The sequence below is a fragment of the Balaenoptera borealis genome (genome assembly GCF_965194805.1).
Source record: "Balaenoptera borealis genome assembly, chromosome: 1".
Taxonomy (NCBI): Eukaryota; Metazoa; Chordata; class Mammalia; order Artiodactyla; family Balaenopteridae; genus Balaenoptera; species Balaenoptera borealis.
In genome coordinates, this window is record NC_138860.1 from 140,686,973 (window position 1) to 140,708,559 (window position 21,587).

The 21,587-nt window shown below is 39.7% G+C and overlaps 1 protein-coding gene and 1 long non-coding RNA gene across 7 annotated transcripts in view; one reads left to right on the forward strand and one right to left on the reverse strand.

Moving 5' to 3' along the window:
* Positions 1–929: 929 nt before the first annotated feature.
* LOC309613540 lies at positions 930–2,750 on the reverse strand. The gene is made up of 2 exons (XR_014235778.1): positions 2,627–2,750; positions 930–2,502 (listed from the first exon to the last, which is right to left on the reverse strand). It is a non-coding gene; the product is annotated as an uncharacterized lncRNA (long non-coding RNA).
* Positions 2,751–3,106: 356 nt separating this feature from the next.
* Positions 3,107–21,587, forward strand: part of DOCK7 (dedicator of cytokinesis 7) — a 184,726-nt gene continuing 166,245 nt past the window's right edge. For 2 of the 6 annotated variants that reach the window (XM_082356243.1, XM_082356244.1), the window contains exon 1: positions 20,742–20,829. In XM_082356243.1, coding sequence (XP_082212369.1) covers positions 20,757–20,829 — 73 coding nt within the window. In that variant the 5' untranslated portion in view covers positions 20,742–20,756. Of the gene's footprint in view, positions 3,275–20,741; positions 20,830–21,587 lie in introns of those variants that run through there. The other 4 variants (XM_082356245.1, XM_082356247.1, XM_082356246.1 and 1 more) reach the window with 4 other exon arrangements.

Sequence of the window (21,587 nt, forward strand, 5' to 3'; positions counted from 1 at the left end):
ATTAAAGGTGGAAACTTGAGCCCAATAAAAGTTAAAATGTGAAACGAATGTGACTTTCCTCCCTTTTTTCTTTTTTCCTGCTGTATCCCTAAGTTTTCTGCTTGAAGGACTTTAGAACACTGTGTACATCTAGTGAGAAAAGTGTCCTGAGGCTTTCTCACCTATAACTATTTTAAGGCTATTCAGCCAAGTTGGTCCTGGCCCTTGGTAATTCCTTTGCCAGTATCTTTCTATCAGTGGGGAACTTGGGTTCTGAATCCCAGTCAATGGCTGGGCCATTGGTGCTCCCAGAGTTCCAATGAGCCTTTCCAGAAAGTTTTAACTGGGTTAAACATGGAGTTAAACTCCATCCAGTTTTCTCCACCTCATATGAAATGAACATCTTGTCTTCACCTGATGCTGAGAACTGATACTATCTAGAACTTATACGTAGCTTCTTGAATTTTTCCTGTTTTAGCACTAATTTTTCCTGTTTGCTAATGACAGGAAAACCCAACTCAAATTAGCTTAAGCAAAAACAAAACAGAAACAAAACAAGGCACCCCTCCCCCTAGCACTTTATCAGTTCATGTTACTGCAAAGTCCAAGGCTCAAGTAATGTTATAAGGAGTCTTTTTCCATCTTTTGCTCTCCTCTCTGCTGTGTTTGGCTTCACTCGCAGGCAGGCCTTCTTTAAATGGAGGCCGCTAGTACAGCAAATGCAAATTTTACTTTTGATTGGGCCCAACAGTCTTGGCTTGACTCATGTGCCTACCCCTAAACCAGTTACAGAAGCCAGGGGAATGTGCTGCTCGGCTTGGCCAGGCCTAGGCCAATGCTCATCCTTGAAACTGGGCTGGGGGAGTTTGCTCCATAGAAGTGTGGTGGTTGAGACTGGTGGACTGAGACCTGTGTGTGTGTGTGTGTTTGTGTGTGTGGGCTGTATGTGCGGGTGTGCACACACACACAGTGGGTAGTGTGGGGAGCATGGACGCTGGTCAGCCAAAACAATTCCCCTCTCAGTCCCTCTGTTGAGCTCCACACATATCCCTGAGACTGGACTCCTGTGGGACATGGATACCTGCCCACACTGGACTTGTCTGTGATGTCAGCTGTTCCCCAGAGGTGGGGACCACCATTCTTGCTTGAAGTATTCCCCAGACTCTGTCTAGCCTGCTTACAGCTTGTCCTCTTCCTGCTCTAAATGTTCCCACCAAGCTGCACAGTGCATGCAATGTCCTTTCAGACACTTTGGCAACTAGTGAGTCATGTACACAAAGAACCATTCAAAGTAAAATGTGGTCATTTCTCTGAGAGAGTAGTGAAAAGATGTTTGGAGAGCAGAGATAAAGGCATATAACATCTGGCTGGGAGCATGAGAGCAGACAAACGATTCAGAGACTATCAAGCACCCAGGACAAGCTTAAGGGTAGGATGAATAACGATAATAACAGTGATAATAATAACAGCAGCTAATATGTATAGTACTTAACCATATGCCAGGCCCTGTTCTAAGAACTGTGTGTGAATTAACTCAATGAATCCTCATAATACTCTTTCAAGTAGGTACAATTATTACCCTGTTTTAGAGTTGAGGTTAAGTAACTTGCTCAAGGTCACATAGTAAGGAGGTGGCAGCATAAGATTGGGTTCCTATCATGGAGGGTCTTAAAGGCCAGCATACAGTGTTAGCCTTGACATGTAGTTCTTTGAGTAGCTGTTTCATGTTTCCCAATGGACTCAAACTTCCTAAGAACAGCACTTTGTACTACACTTGGCAAGAAGCTACATATGTACCTCTTTGAATAGACCACCTTTACTGGAATGAGCATTGTTACACAAAATAAATGAAGTCTTCCACACTGGTTAGAGCACTGTGGATCTGACAGGAAGTTATGGATCTGACTAATTGAGGCTTTCACCTCTGACTCAATGTGTGACTCTGGGCAAATGAACTAATGGCTCCATGCTGCTGACTTTCTAACTGTAAAAGAGAGGAAAAGAAGTATCCAACATACTTCACAAGGACACAGCAAGACCATAATAAATAAATAAATAAATAAATACACATATTAAATTCTTGCAACACTTAAGAGAAAGGTACTAAAGAAACCAAGGTATTTTTCTTAGTTTCACCGTAACATGAGTAATCAGCAAATATGCATTAGGAGCCAAACACATTAGACACTGGGATTACAACAGAATAATGAAACATGATTTCTGCTAATCCCTGTTTTATAGGATTTGATGGGCAAGATCAGTTTGATTGGTAAATATACAGATTACTTAACAGAATATCAAAATGGTAAAGTACATTAGCGCTCATCTGGTTCAACATATATATACATGAAAAATGAGATTCAAAAGGGATACCTAATAGTCTCAGGAAGAGTGTTACTAACGGGGAAACACGTGTCTTCAAAGAAAAGGCTTGGGCTCAGGGTTTGACCTTCGGTTGAAGAGGTTACCATCTGTGTGACCCGGGGCCAGTCGCTTAGTTTCTCTGAACCAAATTCCTTTTCTCTAAAATGAGGATAATAATTTACTTCCAAGAGCTGTTGTGAAGATTAAGTAAAATCATGCATGCATGTAAAACTTTAATACAGTGCCTGGCTTAGCACCACAAGTCAACTATTATTATCGTTACCTCTGCAGGAGAAAGCTCTTTTCTGGCTCTTTTTCTGTAAGAAAAAACCAATCACAAGGTCGCAGCAGAACAGAAAGTGCTTTCAACTACTCGGAGATGGGTGCTGCAGGAACGTGGACCCAGCCATCCCGGGCGGCAAAGTACAGCCGCCTTGGCAAAGCCCATCTTCCATTTCCTTCCGTTCCTTTTCGGGAGAGCCAGGCTCCCCCCCAACGAGCTCGGTTATCTTATTCTCTTGCTTCGCCAGGTCGCTGGCCCCTCTCTAGCTTCTCTTTGCGTCCTCTCGGTCATGCGGGCCCCGCGGCAGCCGGGAGGCCAGAGCCTGCGGCTCGCTCCCTCCACGCCCCAGTCTTCCTCTTCGCTTCCGTGGGCCGCAGCTGCGTTCCGAAGCCAGGGTTCCCGAGGGGATTGACGCGCTGGGGGGAGGAGCGGTTTCTTGCTGCGCGCCTCTCAGGAGCATTACGGCCGGGCTCGTTCCCGGCTCCGGCCGCCAGCCCCAGCCTCCCGGGTCCGGAGCAGGGACTGGCGGAGGCGGCGAGGGAGGGAGCGCGAGTGAGGAGGCACGCGCCCGCCCGTCCGCGCCCAGACCGCCGCAGCCGCCTTAGCAGCCATGGCCGAACGCCGCGCCTTTGCCCAGAAGATCAGTAGGTAAATCTGGGGCGTGGGGCGCGCCGCCGTAGCCGGGGGAAGAGTCGGAGAGTCCTCCCGGCCCGGGCCTAGGAAGCGGGTGGGTGTGGCGACGCGGACGCCGGGATCCCGCGGCCTGGTCGGCGGCTGGGCGGAGGGGCGGAGGGCGTTCGCGGCGGCCGCCGAGGCCTGGCGCCGCCCTCCGAACCCGGCCTTTAGCCCGCGCCTCGTCCAGGGGCACTGAGAGCCCCGTGCGTCCGCCTCCGCCGGCTCCTCGGGCCCCCGGGCCTGGAGTTCGCGTCGGCTTATTGAAGGGCGGGCGGGCGGGCGGCGGGGAAGCTCGTCGGCCGGGCGCTCGGCGCTTCCCAAATTCTTTGTGTCCCCACCCCCGGGCTGGCCGGGGCCCTTTCCCTCTCCCTCTCCCCGCCCACCCCCGTTGCCCCTGTGGAGGGTGCGGGGGTCCGCCCTCGTCTCCACCCCAACAAAAGATTCGGCGCGCGGCGGGCTCCCGGCCGGTGCGAGGCCGCCCCTTCTTCAAGCCTCTCACCCTTCCCAGAAATCTGACAGGAATCCTCTTTGCACCCAGGGGTCCAATTCAGAGTGGGCTCGTGCCCCCAGAATCGAAAACGTACGGCCTAAATGAAAAGTTGAGAGCTTGTGGTCTGCACCTTCGGTGTCCAGCTGCCCGATCTGACGAATTGTAGGCTGGAGCTTGATCCTAGTAGCGTGTGAATGTAAACTGCGCCGGTGTTTTTCATTGCTCCAGAGGAAGATGGATGATAGGCAGTGTGTTTATACACCGGCCCTTTGACTCGTGTTTTAGGAGTCTAGCAATGAGCAAGCGATCAAGGTTGAGGTTTCTGAGCTTTTCACCTACTTGGGGTGGGGAGGTTGCCACCTTTCTCCCCCCTAAAACTAAAAATTGAATTACGGTGGAGGATTCTAATATTTGTAGACTTTCATTGTGGAAGATATCAGTGTGTATGACACTAGACATTTTTTTGTGTAATAAGACCATATTTCTGTTAATCTGAAGTCCTAAGAGAAGAAAGAAACATTCGAATGTATTACTTTTTCGACAATTGTATTTCTGTGACTCTGGATCTTTTTAGTTTGCTGATGTTTATTAAAGATTTTTGGACCTACCAAACAGGTCGTTTCTTAACTGCTTGAACTTCCATAGTGTTACTCTATTTTGGCACTTTTTCATTTAAAACTAACATCTCTTTCATTTAAGCTTTGTGCTTTTTATTTTTTTTTCTTTCGAGCTTTAAAACACATATTTCATTTTCTCCTTAAGAGACAAAATAGCAAGTGCTTAAGAGCATATGCTCAGACTGTGACCACGGGCTTAAATCCTGACTCTTATTTTCTAAGTTGGCACCTTGGCCAAATTGTTTAAGTTCTCTTAAGCTTTACTTGTCTGGAAAATGGGTAAAAAAAATGGTACCCAGCTCATAGAGTTGTTGTGAACATTAAACGGAATAATTTGTGTAAAGGGTTTAGTACAGTGTATGGCCTTTACTAGCTATCACGGAACACTTAACAATAATTAGTATAACCTAGGGAGCTGTGATAGACTTAATAGGAAATTATTACTTTTGTTCTTTTAAAAAAATTTTTTTGTAAAATAACGGTTTTGTTTCTGAAGGCAGTGCCATTTAAAAATAAATGTATTACTTGACATGCATGCTTAGTATTAACTTCTCTTAAATAGAACCAAAAGCTTATCTCTGAGAACATTGTGCTGATCAAGAAAGTGCACATTGGGGAGTTAGGTGTGAAATACATACAATGTCTGTTCTCCATTCATGGAATTTGTTCTCAGATAGGACATGACAAAACACAAGAAAATAAGATAAACAGTTTTGCAAAACAACAAAAAAATTCAAATTAGTATAGCCATGTAAAGTTATAAAAGTAAGTAAGGCAATGGAAATGAAGAGACATGCATTGATGGGAGAGATAACTTAGGACATAGGCATGGCAGTGATTGATGATTGCTTCGATAAGGAAGGTGAGGAAGACTGAAGAGTGCGAGGACATCCAAGTTTCTGACTTGGGCAACCAGGATGGAGGCAGTTGTTGAGATAAGGGAGGACAGGAGGAAGAATGGGTGTGAGGGTGGGAAATGAGGTGGGATGGAGATGACGATTCAGTTTTGGACATGTAGATTTTGAGGTGCTCATGGAGCATTCAAAGAGAAGTGTCTATGAGGCTGTTGGTACAGGTTTAAGGTGCAGAAGAGAGATTGGGTTGGAGATCTAGATTTGGGAGTCATCAGCAAGTAGACTGTAATTAAAGCCAGAGGAGTAGATGAGATAGTTGAGGAGGAATGCACAGGCTTAATCTGGAGGGAAGACCAAGGACAGAACTGCTATAGATGATGAATTATTATCTGCTTATTGTGAATGAAAGGTACTTTCCTCCAAGTTACCAAATATGGCTGAATAATACCTCTGAATAAATTCTTGTTCTGCTTCTTAGTTTCCTACTGGGGGAAGTATAGCACAACTCTGGAGACAGACTGCCTGGTTTGACATCCTAGCACTGCCCCCCATTGTGTAAACTTGGGCGAGTTACTTCCCCTCACTTTTGCCTCATTTTCCCTACCTATAAAATGGGGTTAATAGTAGGATTCACCTTATAGGATTGTTGTAAGGATTAAATAAATCCATACGTATAAAATGCTTATGACAGTGCTTTTTAGATAATAAGTGCACAGTAAGTATCACTATTTTTTTTTATTATTACAGGATTTATAATATGGCCTAGGACTATTATTTGGAAGTAATAATCCTTTTTATGATATACCTGTATGAACTTTGTTGCTCTGTGAAAAGCCTGTTGCTACTGGAAAACTTATTTTTCTTTTTTAAAGCTTTATGATTTTTCAGAAACCTTTACTTTGAAAAGAATTATACTGATCTCTTTTCTGGCTCAGTTATTTCCTAGTCCTTTGCATTTAGTGCTGTTATTTTTTGAGGCTGTGATTTGGTGATTTCTCAAAGCTCTTTATTCTGCATTACTGATTGTGCTACTAACCTTGGCTCATCATAGAAAAGCAGACTTCATGTCAAGTATTGCCTCTTGTCTGTTCTCCCTACATTTATGTATGTATGTATGGCTGCGTTGGATCTTTGTTGCTCTGCGTGGGCTTTCTCTAGTTGCGGTGAGCGGGGGCTATTCTTTGTTGCGGTGCACAGGCTTTTCATTGCGGTGGCTTCTCTTGGTGTAGAGCACAGGCTCTAGGCGCACGGGCTTCAGTAGTTGTGGCATGCAGGCTCAGTAGTTGTGGCTCGCGGGCTTTAGAGCACAGGCTCAGTAGTTGTGGCACATGGGTATAGTTGCTCCGTGGCATGTGGGATCTTCCCGGACCAGGGATCGGACTCATGTCCCGTGCATTGGCAGGCGGATTCTTAACTACTGAGCCTCCAGGGAAGTCCCTATTCCCCCTACTTTTTTTTTTTTTTTTTTTTAAAGTTTTTTCCTTTGTGATGAGAACTCTTTTTAAAAATTTTTTATTTATTTATTTATGGCTGTGTTGGGTCTTCGTTTCTGTGCGAGGGCTTTCTCTAGTTGTGGCAAGTGGGGGCCACTCTTCATCGCGGTGCGCGGGCCTCTCACTATCGCAAGCTCTCCTGTTGCGGAGCACAGGCTGCAGACGCGCAGGCTCAGTAGTTGTGGCTCACGGGCCCAGTTGCTCCGCGGCATGTGGGATCTTCCCAGACCAGGGCTCGAAACCCGTGTCCCCTGCATTGGCAGGCAGATTCTCAACCACTGCGCCACCAGGGAAGCCCTCTCCCTACTTTTTGAGGACAAGGCATATGCCTTGTTAACCTTTGTAATCACTCCCTAGTATGTAATAGGTACAATTTATGGACTGTTGATTGTAGATAAATGATCTAGGATTTTGTTTGGATTATTTTGTCATATCACTTGATATTCAGCTGTAATGAAGAACATTTGCGTATACTTAAAACACTTTTTACCACATTCTCATCTTCATAACCCAGAGGGCAGAAGAACATAATAAAGAAGTTAGACTCTAGGTCACATCACCCAGGTTGAAATTCTGCCTATACCAAGTAATAGCTGTGTAATTCTGGGCAGTTGATCTAACCTCTTTGTCTTGGTTTGCTCATCAGTAAAGTGGAGCTAAAAACCTCTGTAGGGTTAATTTGAGGATTAAATGAGATAATACATGTAAGACACTTAGAACTGTGCCTGAAACATAATAAGCATTCAAAAAATGTTAGCTGCTGCTATTATTCCTATATTATTTACTGTTATGTATTTATTTGTTTATTTTTATTGGGATATAGTTGTTTTAAAATGTTGTGTTAGTTTCTACTGTACAGTGGAGTTCCCTGTGCTATACAGCAGGTTCTTATTAGTTATCTATTTTATACATATTAGTGTATATATGTCAATCCCAATCTCCCAGTTCATCCCCCCCCCCAACTTTCCCCCCTTGGTGTCCATACGTTTGTTCTCTACATCTGTGTCTCTATTTCTGCCTTGCAGACTGGTTCATCTGCACCATTTTTCTAGGTTCCACATATATGTGTTAATATATGATATTTGTTTTTCTCTTTCTGACTTACTTCACTCTGTATGACAGTCTCTAGGTCCATCCACGTCTCTGCAAATGACCCAATTTCGTTCCTTTTTGTGGCTGAGTAATATTCCATTGTATATATGTGCCACATCTTCTTTATCCACTCCTCTGTTGATGGACATTTAGGTTGCTTCCATGTCCTGGCTATTGTAAATAGTGCTGCAATGAACATTGGGGTGCATGTGTCTTTTTGAATTATGGTTATTTACTGTTATTTATTATTCCCATAATCCAGATGCAGAACTGAGGCCTACTGAGAATGAGATTATTTGCCTTAATTGAGGCTCAAACCCTAGTCCTCTGATTTCAGATCTTAAATTATTATTATTCGACTGTATTTTCTTGCTGCAAAATATTTTCTTCTGTGGTAGTTCTAGATTTTCTAATAGTGCTGCTATTAGTATACCAGAAGTTACCCTTGTTTTCTTAATCTTTGTTAATTTCGTATCATTTTGCTGCCTAAGGAGCAGAATTTAATGAAAGGCTTTCATCGGATCTTTATTTCTGAGGAAAATCTTACATGAGTAGGATTTCCTGGATATAGGCTTATTTATAACCTCAATTGTTTTTAGTCTTGAATCTGTTCATAACTCTGGCTGAATAGGCCCAATCTTTTAATCTACTTTGTTCAATTCATAATCTCACTCCTGATCAAAGTAAATCCTTTCCACATAGTATCAACTATTTCAGTGCTGCCTGTTTCATCACTTTGGACACATATACCACTTCCCTGACCTTCTGTTGTACTCATCTCACTAACTGTTAATGCTGAATGTCTAACCTATTTCTTGCTCCTGAGCTGCAGAGTAGTGTTAGAGGGAGACTAGAATAGTCCAGAGTTGATCTTTTTTTAAAAAAAAAAAAAATTTATTTATTTGGTTGTGCTGGGTCTTAGTTGCGGCAGGCGGGCTCCTCAGTTGCGGCAGGCGGGCTCCTCAGTTGCGGCACGTGGGCTCCTCAGTTGTGGTATGCAAACTCTTAGTTGTGGCATGCATGTGGGATCTAGTTCCCTGACCAGGGATGGAACCCAGGCCCCCTGCATTGGGAGCGCAGAGTCTCATCCACTGTGCTACCAGGGAAGTCCCCAGAGTTGATCTTTTATTAATTAATGTCTTATCATTTGAAATGAGGTTTATTCCAAATAATTTCTCTTATTTATCATCTTTGTTTCCCTACCCCATCTTTTACCGAAAAGTTTGGGACCATACCACATGAGTCCTTCGTTTTAACCTCAGCATATGACTGTCCCGACATATCGTTCAACCATCTTTCTCTTGAGCCTGAAAGGATGTCTTGTACCTAAAACTTACCTGTTTTATTGTACTTTGAATCCCATACCTTGCCACCTCCTCCTAACCTTGATCTCACAATTTTCCCTTTCCTTTCTAGCATCTTCAATCTATTCTTTTTTATGGATGTTTCCCTTAAGCCATAAGACTTATCCTGCCTTTCTCATCATAAAACAAAGAACCATCGAGTCTTCTGGCATTTCTGGCTGCCAACCAATCATTCCTTTTTCTTTTATAGTCAGCTTTCTCACATGTATGTGGTATAGTCACCAGTACTTCCTGCATGTTCTCTTTCTCATCAATCCTGGGGCCATATGGCAGTGCTTGCCATGCTACCTTATGTGTACTTAGATTATAGAACTCTTGAGAATTAGGAAAATTTCACTTTTTTCTTTTGTTCATCACTGATTTCATGAGGTACAGTTTTTTTTTAATTTTTCTTTTTAACTTTCTCATGCTTGCCCTCCTTTCCCCTTTCCCCCTATTTTCTACTGCTTTTCAGAGCTCTTTGAGGGCTGGTCTAGGTCTTTTTATCTCCAGTGCTTAGCTCAGAAACTGTGTAAACTGGACGCATAAGAAGTGTAGGAATGAACGCCACCCTGCCACCTTGGAGCATCTTTCATTGCCTCACAACAAGGTCATGGCTGATCTAGTCTCTCCCTCCTCTAATTCAAACATGTTACAAATGAAGTCTCCCTAAAACACAGCTTTTATCATGGCATTCTTATGTTCAAAAATATAAACGTAGTGGCTTCTTATGGGGTTAAATCCAAACTCCTGCTTGCATTTTAGTCATCTATAATCTGGTCCTTCTCTTGTTGCTTATTCTCTAGCTTACATTTTGGACTAGTCAGTCTGGTGTTTTCACTTTACCCCCACAAATGCTCTGCTCATTTCCATCTCTATAACTGTTCTGTTGTTTTTTTTTATATATCCTGCCTCTCCTTTTCTAAATCTTACCCTTTGCTTCAGAGCACTCCAAGCTGCTGTCCTGACATTTGGGATAACCATTTCCTTGCTTTTCTTTATTTTTACTACCTATGAATGCATCCCTAAGCAATATAATTTTTTATTTTTGAATTCATTTAAATAGAATCATACTGTATGTTTGTCTGCTTTTCTGTCTTACTTCTTTTGCTCAAAATTATATCTGTGAGATTCAGCCATGATGTTACAAGCAGTTGAAGTTCATTCATTTTCATTGCTTTATATTATTTCATTGTATAAATATACCACAATTTTCCATTCTACAGTAGATGGACATTTGGGTTGTTTCCAGTTTTTGACTATTAGAAACAGTGTTGCTGTGAGCACTCCTGTACATATACTCTGGTACATATGTTCATGAGTTTTTCTATGGTATGCTCAGGTGTGGAATTGCTGGGTTTTTATTGCTTGTCCTAGCAGTTTTATTTATCATCAAGTTTATTAGGCAATGCCAAACTGTTTTCTAAGATAGTTGTGGAAATTTACACTCCCACAATGTTGCTTTGCATAGTTACCATCACTTGGTATTGCCAACTTTTTCATTTTGCCTATCTGGTGGATGCGTGATGCTATCTTATTGTAAAAGTTTTAGTACATATTTACTTGATAACTAATGAGATTGAGCCCTGTTTTGTATGTTTATTGACCATTTGAATTTACTCTTTTGTAAGTTACCTAATTAAATAGTTTGCCATTTTCCTTCCTTGTTTTTTCCCTTTGGATTGTCTTTTTCTTATTGATTTGTGTGAGAACTTTATATGTATTCAGTAGATTAATCATTTATTGATTATATGTTTTGCAAATATCTTTTCCTACACTGTGGTTTGTTTTTTAATCCTTTTTATAGAGTCTTTTACTTTTTTTTTTTTTTTTCTTTTTTGGGCTGCACGTTGTGGCATGTGGGATCTTAGTTCCCTGACCAGGGATCGAACCTGGGCCTCCTGCAGTGGAAGCTCGGAGTCTTAACCACTGGGCAGCCAGGGAAGTCCAAAATGGAGTCTTTTGAAAACTAAGTTTTAATGCAGTATATCAGGATTTTTTTTTTAATGTTTAGTATTTTGGGGGTCTTGTTTAAGAAATATTTTATTCTCTGAGGTCATTAAGATATTCATCTGATTTATAATAAACTTTGTAATTACCTCCTTTGTGTTTAGGTTTATATTCCACCTGGACTTGATATGCGTATGGTGTGAAATTTTAATTTTTTCAGAACGGATTCTCGTTTCCCCATTGATCCGTCCTGCCATGTCTATAATAGATGTGTGTGTCCTTATTTGTGGGTCTTTTTATGGGCTCTCTATTTTGTCCCAGTGGTCTGGTTATACATCTTTTCACTAATTATAAACAATTTTCATTATAATAAGTTTTGGAATTTGGTAGAATATCTCCTCCCAACTTAAAAAAAAGTGTCTTAGCTGCTCTTAGCTTTTTGAATTTCCGTGTATATTTTAGAATCTACCAAAAACAAACAAAAAACTCCCAAATCCTATTAGAATTTGATTGGGATTGCATTGACTCTGTACATCAATTTGGGGGAGAAATGACATTCTTATAATACTGATTCATGGTTGTGGTGTATCTCTCCATTTATTTAGGTCTTCTTTATATCACACAATGAAATTTTGTAGTTTTCTCTGTAAGGTTCTTGCATATCTTTTGTTAGGTTTATCCTTAGGTATATAACAATTTTGTATCAGCTATATACCTTGCTAAACTCTTGTTAAATCTAAGTATGTATCTGTGGATTCCTTTGTATTTTCTTTTTCTCTTTTTTAAAAATTTTTACCAAAGTTTAATAATAATCCTTGATTCTTCAAAATGGGCACAGGCTTTTCAACTCTGGACAGTCCTCAGGTTACACAATAGCTTTGTGGGACTGATTCAACCAGAACTATTATGCTTTCTCAGGAAAACACAAGGTCAGTCTTTTTTAGGAGACCTTATATTCCAGCTCCATACTTGAGAAACTCCTGGTACAGGATAGACTGAACAAAGCTGAGGGGGAAGATCAGGCTGCAGTCAACCTACTTACTCTCCTGTGGCCTTTATATTTTCCATGTAGACAGCCGTATCATCTGAAAATGAAGAATTTTTGTTTTATCTTTTCCAAACCTTGTAACTGATTTATTTTTTTGTGTTGGTCTGCAGGCTATTACCTTGCATTACTGTACAGATTTTTACTACCATTTCTATTCAACATTGTGTTAAAATTGAGCATCCTCATTTTGTTTATAATCTCAAAGGGAAAGCTTTCTGTGTTTCACTTAATATGAGGCCTGGTGATTACTGTAGGTTTTTTGTAGGTACTCTTTTAGTCTGGGTTCCCTAGAAAATAGAGACTGAAACAAGGATTAAGAGTTGAGGCTTGGACTTCCCTGGTGGCGCAGTGGTTAGGAATCCACCTGCCAATGCAGGGGACATGGGTTTGAACCCTGGTCTGGGAAGACCCCACAGGCCGCGGAGCAACTAAGCCAATGCGCCACAACTACTCAGCCTGCGCTCTAGAGCCCGTGAGTCAACTACTGAAGCCCGTATGCCGCAACTACTGAGCCCGCATGCTGCAACTACTGAAGCCTGAGCGCCTAGAGCCCATGCTCCACAACAAGAGAAGCCACCGCAATGAGAAGCCCACGCACTGCAATGAAGAGTGGCCCCCGCTCACCGCAACTAGAGAAAGCCCGTGCACACACAGCAACGAAGACCCAACGCAGCCAAAAAAAAATTGAGGTTTTTTCTGAGAGGCATAATCCCAGGGCATTAAAAGAGAAGAGGGAGGTGAAGAGAAGGATAGGAAACAATGTAAGGTGATACCTTATCTTGTTGGCCACTGCTTCACAAAGAGCTAGAGAGAGATCGTTTGCCAGGTGTGCATGCTTGGCCACACAGGATATCTTTAGACAGAGGAACAGTTCCTTAGATGTGTAGATGGGACTGTGGAAGAAGAGGAAATTTATCTACCTGCTTTTCTCCTGCATCCTGTTTTCCATTAGTCAATTCAGTCTCCACAGAGAGTTAGTTCCCTTTAGTTTCCGGGATGCATCTTTTGGGCCCCTTTGGCAACCGCTTGAAATGTCTCTGCTTTTTCAGTGGCCTTTTACAGAAGAGACTTTTTGGTTGCAAGTGACAGAAACTCAAATCAGATTAATTTGCACATATAAAAAAGTGCTGACTCATATAACTGAGTACATTGGGTCCAGGGATACAGGTGATGTTAGCAGGCCTCTTCATGTCTTGGCTAGATTTTCCACAAAATTGTAACAAAATGGTTACAATGAGAATTGACAGCCCCAGGCTCAAATCCTACAAGTTTAGTTGTGGCAGAAAAGATCCAGGAACTCAGTTATTGGTCTGGCTTGGATCACATGTCCTTCCTTGAACCAATTACTGTGTTTAGGGATATAGGGGATTCTGACCAGTCCTGGGTCATATGTCCTGTATGGTTTGGGGGAGAGATGTGATGGTGTCAGCAACACCCAATCTCAAGGAATGAGTTCCTTATCAAGAAGGAGTTTCTAACCAAAAGAAGGAGGGTCAGAGTGCTGGTCCCCAAAACAACTGATATTCTTTAAAATTAGTCATTTGAAGTTGTGTAGCATCACTATAATCATTTAAATATATAGCTGTATAGTCAGCTCTACTACCTGCTAAAATTTAAATGTAACTGGTGAAATACAGAAAGCAAACAAAACCAGGTTAACCTGATGCCAGCTGTGGATCCCCTGTCTCTTAACTTTGTTAAGTTGAGCTGTCACCTTAATGCCAACTCAGCGCCTCCCAAGGAGGTCTACTTGGTTCTTGTTTTTTGGCTTTCCCATGCTTCTTTCTGCACCTGCACTGCTGCATCATCATGAGGTGTTCCATGTTTGTCCTGTGACACCAGAAAACTGAACTCCTTCGCTCATATCAGCCTTTTAATGATTTTCATAAACTTTGCGAAAGATACAGGGATGGTGGTAAGGAGCCTCAGAGTCCAAAATTTTCTTAGTGACTCCACTCCAACTCTCCTCTTTTTCCTGTCACCATCATTCTTTCTCTGACTATAAGCAATTTCTTACCCTTATCTTCACAGAGTAGTTCCAACCATATTCAAGCTCTTTTTGTTTTTTAAAAAGACAACTTTATAGAGGTATACTTTACATACCGTACAGTTAATTCATTTTAAGTGTACCATTCAGTGATTTTTAGGAAATTTATGAAGTTGTGAAACCATCACCCACAATCCTGTTTTAGAGCATTTTCATCCCCCCCCAGAACCCGTTGTGCCAGTTTGTAGTCACTCCCTAGTTCCACTCCAAGCCCCAGGCAACCACTAATGTACTTTATGTCTGTCTCTCTCTCTCTAGATTTGCCTTTTCTGAACATATCATATAAATGGAATCATACAATATGTGGCCTTTTGTGTCTGACTTCCTTCACTTAGCATAACATTTCAAGGTTTGTCAAGTAGTAGCATGTATCAGTACTTGTGAAGTGGCATTTCATTATGGTTTTGATTTGCATTTCCCTAATGATTAGTGATGATTTTCTTGTGCTTATTAACCATTTACATATCTTATTGGTGAAATATCTATTAAAATCTTCTGCTCATTTTTAAATTAGATTATTTATCTTGTTTTTGAGTTGTAAGAGTTCTTTAGATGTTCTTTAGATGTTTTAGATACAGGCCCTTTATTAGATATATGATTGGCAAATATTTTCTCCCTGTCTGGTTTGCTTTTTTATTTTTTTAATGGTGAATTTTGAAGCACAAAGATTTACATTTTGATGAAGTCCAATTTATTAATTTTTTTTCTCTTTATGGATCATGATTTTGGTGTTGTTATCTAAGACTCTGCTTAATTCATACTCAAGAAGATTTCCTTCTCTGCTTTCTTCTAGAAGTTTTTATAGTTTTAGCTCTTACTTTTGGTTTATGATCCATTTTGCATTAATTTTTGTGCATGGTGTGAGAAGGGGTCTAAATTCATCTTTTGTATATGAATGTTCAGTTGTTGTAACACTCTTCTGTTGAAAAGACTGTCCTCTTCTCATTGAATTACCTTGATATCTTGTTAAAAATCATGATCTGTATGTCTGTCCTTACGGTATCAAACTGTTCTGATTACTCTCATTTTACAGTAAAATTTGATAGCTGGAAGTGTAAGTCCTTCAACTTTTTTCTTCTTTTTCAAAATTGTTTTGCCTATTCTGGATTTTTTGCATTTCTGTAAACATTTTAGGATCAATATCAACATGAATTTTACCAATTTCTGCAAATATTCTTTCGGGGTTTTGACAGGGATTACATTCAATCTGTAGATTAGTGTGGGGAGAATTGCCATCAACAATATTAAGTCTTCAAATCCACCAACACAGGGCTTCCCTGGTAGCGCAGTGGTTAAGAATCTGCCTGCCGATGCAGGGGACATGAGTTCGATCCCTGGTCCGGGAAGATCCCACATGCCGCGGAGCAGCTAAGCCCATGCGCCACAACTACTGAGCCTGCACTCTAGAGCCCGTGAGCCACAACTACTGAGCACGCATGCCACAACTACTGAAGCTCATGCGCCTAGAGCCCATGCTCTGCAACAAGAGAAGCCACCGCTCACCGCAACTGGAGAAAAGCCCGCGTGCGGCAACGAAGACCCAATGCAGCCAAAAAAAATAAATTAATTAAATAAATAAATTTTTTAAAAAATCCATGAACACAGACTGTCTCTTCATTTATTTCGAGCTTTTTTGATTTCTCTTAGTAAAGTTTTAAAGTTTTCAGTGTGCAAGTCTTATACTTCTTTTGTTAAATCTATTTCTGAGTATTTTATTGTTTTTGATGTTATCATGAATGGAATTAAAGAATTATTTTTGGTTTGTTTGTTGCTAGTTTATAGAAATACAATTGATTTTTGAATATTGAATTTGTATCTTTTGACCTTCCTGAACTCATTTATTAGTTCTAGTAATTTTTGGTGGATTCCTTAAGATTTTCTGCCTATAGGATATATTGTCTGTGCGTAAAGATAGTTTTATTTCTTCCTTTCCAATCTTAATGCCTTTAATTTCTTCCCTTTCCTTCCCTCCCTCCTTTCCTCCCTTTCCTTTCTTCCTCCTTCCCTCCCTTTCCTTCCCCCGTCTCTTCCTTCTTTCCATTTTTCCTTCCTTCCTTCCCATATTCCACTGGCTGGATCCTGCAGTGTAGTGTTGAATAGAAGTGGTGAGAGTACACATCCTTGCTTTCTTTCCCGTCTAAGGAGGAAAGCATTTCACCATTAAGTATGATGTTATCTGTAGGCAGATGCTGTAGGAAAGGGAAGGAGGGGACGAAAATTTGAGAAGTATTTAAGACTTAGGATGAAGAGAGTTTAGCAATTAATTGTATACAGTTTACACCAGGATATAATTTGTATGTTTGTGGGTAAGGAGATTCTGGTTTATTTTTATGAAGTAGAGTGGAGCTAAGGATATATTTATTTCCTTTTGGGAAGATTGACTTTTTACAGTAGAGGTTTTTTCCCCTTCAGTTTTCTTTTTCGTTACCAATTTCAGATCAGTGTTAATTTTTTCAAATGCTAAATTTAAAAATCTTTTTTCTGTAGTTATAACTTAATATGTTCCATGAAGTGGGGAACATTATTATCACCATGTTTTAGTTGAGGAAATTGAGATACAGTGAAATGCTGTAGATCAGAATGATGGAGACTTCCAAGTCTCCTTAATACAGTGTTTTCTAAATCTTTAACTTAAATGTTATCCCAAAATAGCGTCAGATGGGATACATGAGTCATCTGACATCTTTTTTTTCTTCATCCTCCCCCAAAAGGAACTGTGTCTTAAATGTTAGTGTATTATAGAGAAGAATTATTTCTGTTCTTTGGTTTCACAAATCAACCTGTATGTGTTTTTGTTTTCTTGGGGTTTTAGTGGTTACTGGTCTACTCTGGACCTTAATTCTTAAAGAATTCAACACAGGATAACTTACAAATGACAGTGCCTCAGATGGGAGTTTTATTTAGCCATCCGTGAAAGAGAAACAGATCATAACAGTGGTGGTAGTTATTATAGTGTTCCTATTAATATGTTGGTATATACTACAGACATTTTCACTGGGCATCTTTAACTGACCTCCTGGTTAGGTTCTGGAGAATAGAGAAATAATATAAACTGTAACTAGAATTATTTACCTTTGGAAACTTGCTTCCATGGAAAGAGGCCTTGGGAGTTTTATGGATCTGAATTCAAACCCTGCCTTTACCTTTCATAAGTTACTCTATTTTTCAAGTTTATCTAAAAATATCTATTTTTTTCTTACTATAAAATAATATATGGTACTGCAGAAAATGTGGAAATACAAAAGGCCCAAAAGATAGAATAAAAATCACCCATAATTCTTGATTTAGACAAAAATCTTTCAGTGGAGCTTACATTCAAGCGATGATCTTTGCGAAGACTAGAAATAGCTTAAATGTCTACCAGTAGAGACTGGTTAAATATGTTGCAGTTTATTCATTTTATGGACTCTATATCAGATAAAAAGGAGAACAGTGGTTAAGAGTGGGGGCTCTAAGTTGAGACCTTAGTGCTATTCGTTATTGGTTGTATGACCTGAACATCTTAAAACTTCAGTATGCTGGTATAGTGCCTACTTCATGAGTTCTTCTGAAGATTAAATGAGGTATATATCAAATTTAACACTTTTATGTGTATCTGGCACATTGTAAATGCTTGATAAGTATTGCTAGAATATTATTATTAATTTTATGTTCTGATATGGAAAGATTCCTAAGATATATTAAGTGTATATGTAAGATATTAAGAAAAGGTTATGTATGATGTTATATGTCATATTAAAAAATAAGGATTTCTTATATACACACTGATGTACACCCATCTTTTTCTTGAAGGACACCTAAGAAAATATTCAGTGGTCATATGTGGGGAATAGGGTTGGGGATTGGAAATGGTAGAGAGTTATACCTTTTGTTTTTACTTCTTTGTGAAGTTTGAGTTTTTAATACCATGTACATTTTCCTTTTATTTACTTTTTAAATCATTTTTTAAAAAGATGTCTTCCTTTATCAGGTTGTTTTGTCTTTTCTCCATACTGGAAAATCTTATTCTCTCCATACTGGAGAAATCTTATTTTCTCTGCTTCTCATAGTAAGTTTATTTACATAATTGTAGAGCTTGAATGTAGTTCTAGAACGAGCCCTTTGCAGATATGCTAAAGATGTATTAGAGACTACTTTGAGATAAGTAAACATGTTATCTTGTTAAAACATTGCTAAAAAAGAAAAGTTTCACATAGAATAGGAGAGCATTGTGTTACAGTAGGAGTTTTTTTTTTTTTTTTTTCCCTTCAATAGTAGTTTTTAAACTTTACCAGTTAACAAATGGGATAGTAATGATGTCAGCTAGGCTCTTAAAGAAAAGGTTTTACACGTGTAGAACTCTTCTGTTGATTCAGATTTTTTCCCCCCAGCAAACACTTACCTGATTACTTGAAAGTAATAGATAAAAAGGCATACTTCTTGTCTCTTTCCAATCAATTAGAAAGCAACAATACTTATAGATTAATTTCCTCTGAAAGGCATTTGGAAAGTCCATATACTAGGTAGTCTCTAAGTTCGTCCTTTTCCCTTACCTCCTTTTCTCTCTCTCCACTACACCTGTCTCTCCATTCCTCTTTCTCGGCCCCCCCATTGTCTTGTCTTAGACATCGAGGATGTAAAGATTAATAAAATGTAGTTCCTGCACTCAAGAAGTTCCTATCAATTGTTCCATTCTAGCATTCTTATTGAACTACTTTTTGGGGGGGAGGAATTATGAATTTCACTATAGTCTCATTTTTTTCACTTCAGCTTTTTAAACATTTTTTAAGCACCCAGAGTGTGCTAGGCACTCTGCTGGAGGGTGCAAAGGTAAGTAAAGCTAATCGCTTAGTTCCTTGCAAGGAGATAGGTAAATAGATTTCAGAACAATTTGATAGGTGGTATGACTAAGGTACTGCTCGGTTATCACAGTGAGGTAGTTCTTGATAGGAAAGTGGCACCAGACAGAGTTAAAAAATGTACGTTTTCTTTAATGGCAGAAATTAGCCTGCTTTGAGACATTTATACAAAAAAAGAGACGTAGCGTACTCCTATCAGAAGTAAAATTTCCTGTCGTCCTTCATTCCTCAAGGAGGTTGCAAAGGTACCTCTGAAGAGGGAGAGTGTGCCAGGCCTGAGAAGCCATATTCTAGATACTTCACCACACCTTTTTTTTTGTCCACCATACTTTTACATCTGTGGGTCGCATTACTACTATTCTAGAAAAACCTACTTTGCAGTTTATGTGCTTCTATCAGAGAGAATGTTTACAAACATTAGGCTTTCTCACTGCTGAAATCAAACTCTGTCAGCAAGGCCAGGTTCTTATTCCACCATAGAAAGCAGTCTGGCTAGTCTGCTGCCTGTCTGAACTAGCCTCCTGGAAACTCCACTTCCTTAAATGAATGCGGATAAACACAAAATGCTTTGAAAGCACAGAGGACGAGTGTCTAACCTGAGGAAAACAGGGCAGAAATAATCAGGCAGGGATATATGGAGGGTATGATATACTTCTTGAAGAGTATTTGGCACATCTGTATTCCATATTTAGTTTGCTGGTTTTCTCTGTTAAGGCAGAGTAACAATAATTGAAGTGTTTTAAGCTAAATTATAGACATCATTTGCATCTCTAAAATATAAGGACATTTCCCTCCATTATTATAATACTGTTTTCCCACATTAAAAAAACACTGATTCTTAATTATGTAATACCTTGTCCATGTTCAAATTTCTCATTATCCCCAGAAATGTCTTTTATAGCTGGTTTGTTCAAATCAGGATCCAGTTAAGGACCATTCATTGCATTTGGTTATATCTCTTAAGTCTTTTTTTCCCTTTTTGAGTAGACTTTAATTTTTAGTCTTAAGTCTTTTTTATGCTAAAACTTAGCCCACTGCCTTTATTTATTTATTCATCACATTGACTTGTTGAAGAGACTTGACATTATAGAATGAGCTTTCTTCTGGTTTTTGTCTGATTGCTTTTTTTTTTTAGTATTGTTAACACTGTTCTCTGTATTTCTTGTAATCAATGTTAGATATACAGGTTTGATTCAGTTCAGGTTAAACATTTGTGGCACAAATACTGGAAAGGTGATACAGTGTTGCATTTCTTTAATCTATCGTTTTCTCTATTTTGCTTCTTTTGGTCTTTAATACCAACTATACACAATGGTAGAACTGTGATTCAATCCGTCAGTCATCAGTCATGGACTTGGATAGTCACAGCATTGGAGTATCATCTGTTCTTGTCCTTTTTCTTTTGGGGAGTTTTAGCTAGCCCTTTCTTGCCTTGTCTCTGATATGTGCCCTTACCTGGTATATTCCATGGTATATTCCCTTACACTTCTCCCCTGAGTTCTGTGTTTAATATAAACAGTGCCAGTTCCAAGAGATCTTATTCTCTTATTTGCATATTACATTGCAGATATTTTTTTGTCACTTTATAGGAGTAGCTCAGCTAACCTCTTTTATTTTAGTCTAAACTCTCCTTACTCATCTTTACTCAGGTGTTTCTTCTGGTCCCATGAAGAATGACTAGAGATGAGAGAGGCCCAGATTGGCCTTGGGACGTTCTGGAAATCATGGTTGATGGGGCGTCTGAAAGTGGGACGAGGTTAGAGGAAAGGTTAAATGCAACATAATTTTCCCTCAGGATGTGGATCCTTTGTTGGTTATTTCTAATATCCCATGGTGAACGGCCTTAGCAAGTGCTTTCTTTTGTAAAAACTGTAATGCTTGCTGACATAGTGAGGGAGCTTACGGAAATGGAGAGAGTTGGTAAGGAGTTAAATAGGTCAAATATTGGATCATGTGCTTTTGGAAGAGGAAGAAGATATTCTGCTATTATAATTTAAGAGTGTAAGTAACTATGGAATTTTTGACCTACTCTTCTTTCCACTTTGCAGTTAATACTAATAGCTTATTAGAAGTAAAAAAGACTTCCTTGTATTGCTTTACTATATGAGCTTCATTAGGAGTAGGAAAAATTGTTATTAAAAAAGTAATCTGTGATAAAGGATTTTAATTGATATCAGGTACTGTTATTCCTGATAACAGTTTATTCATTACATTTCTTGTCTTGCATACTTTGGACCATTATATGGTTAAGAGATACTGTTTTTTTAATTTGGGAAAATTTCCTCACTTACCATTGAGGAAATCTTTTCATGCAGAGGGTCTCAGTATAAATACATCCTTTGTCTGGGTTGCAGATGGTTTTACTGCCATTATAGCTAAGTTTGGAAATGGTTCTTATTTCAAATTATTGCTGATTTTCTCTTTGGGGGAAATTATGTCATGTATAAATAAGACAAATATGTGTAATGTGGGGATTATCCTTTGTATGTCTCTGTTATTAAATGAAAGATTGTC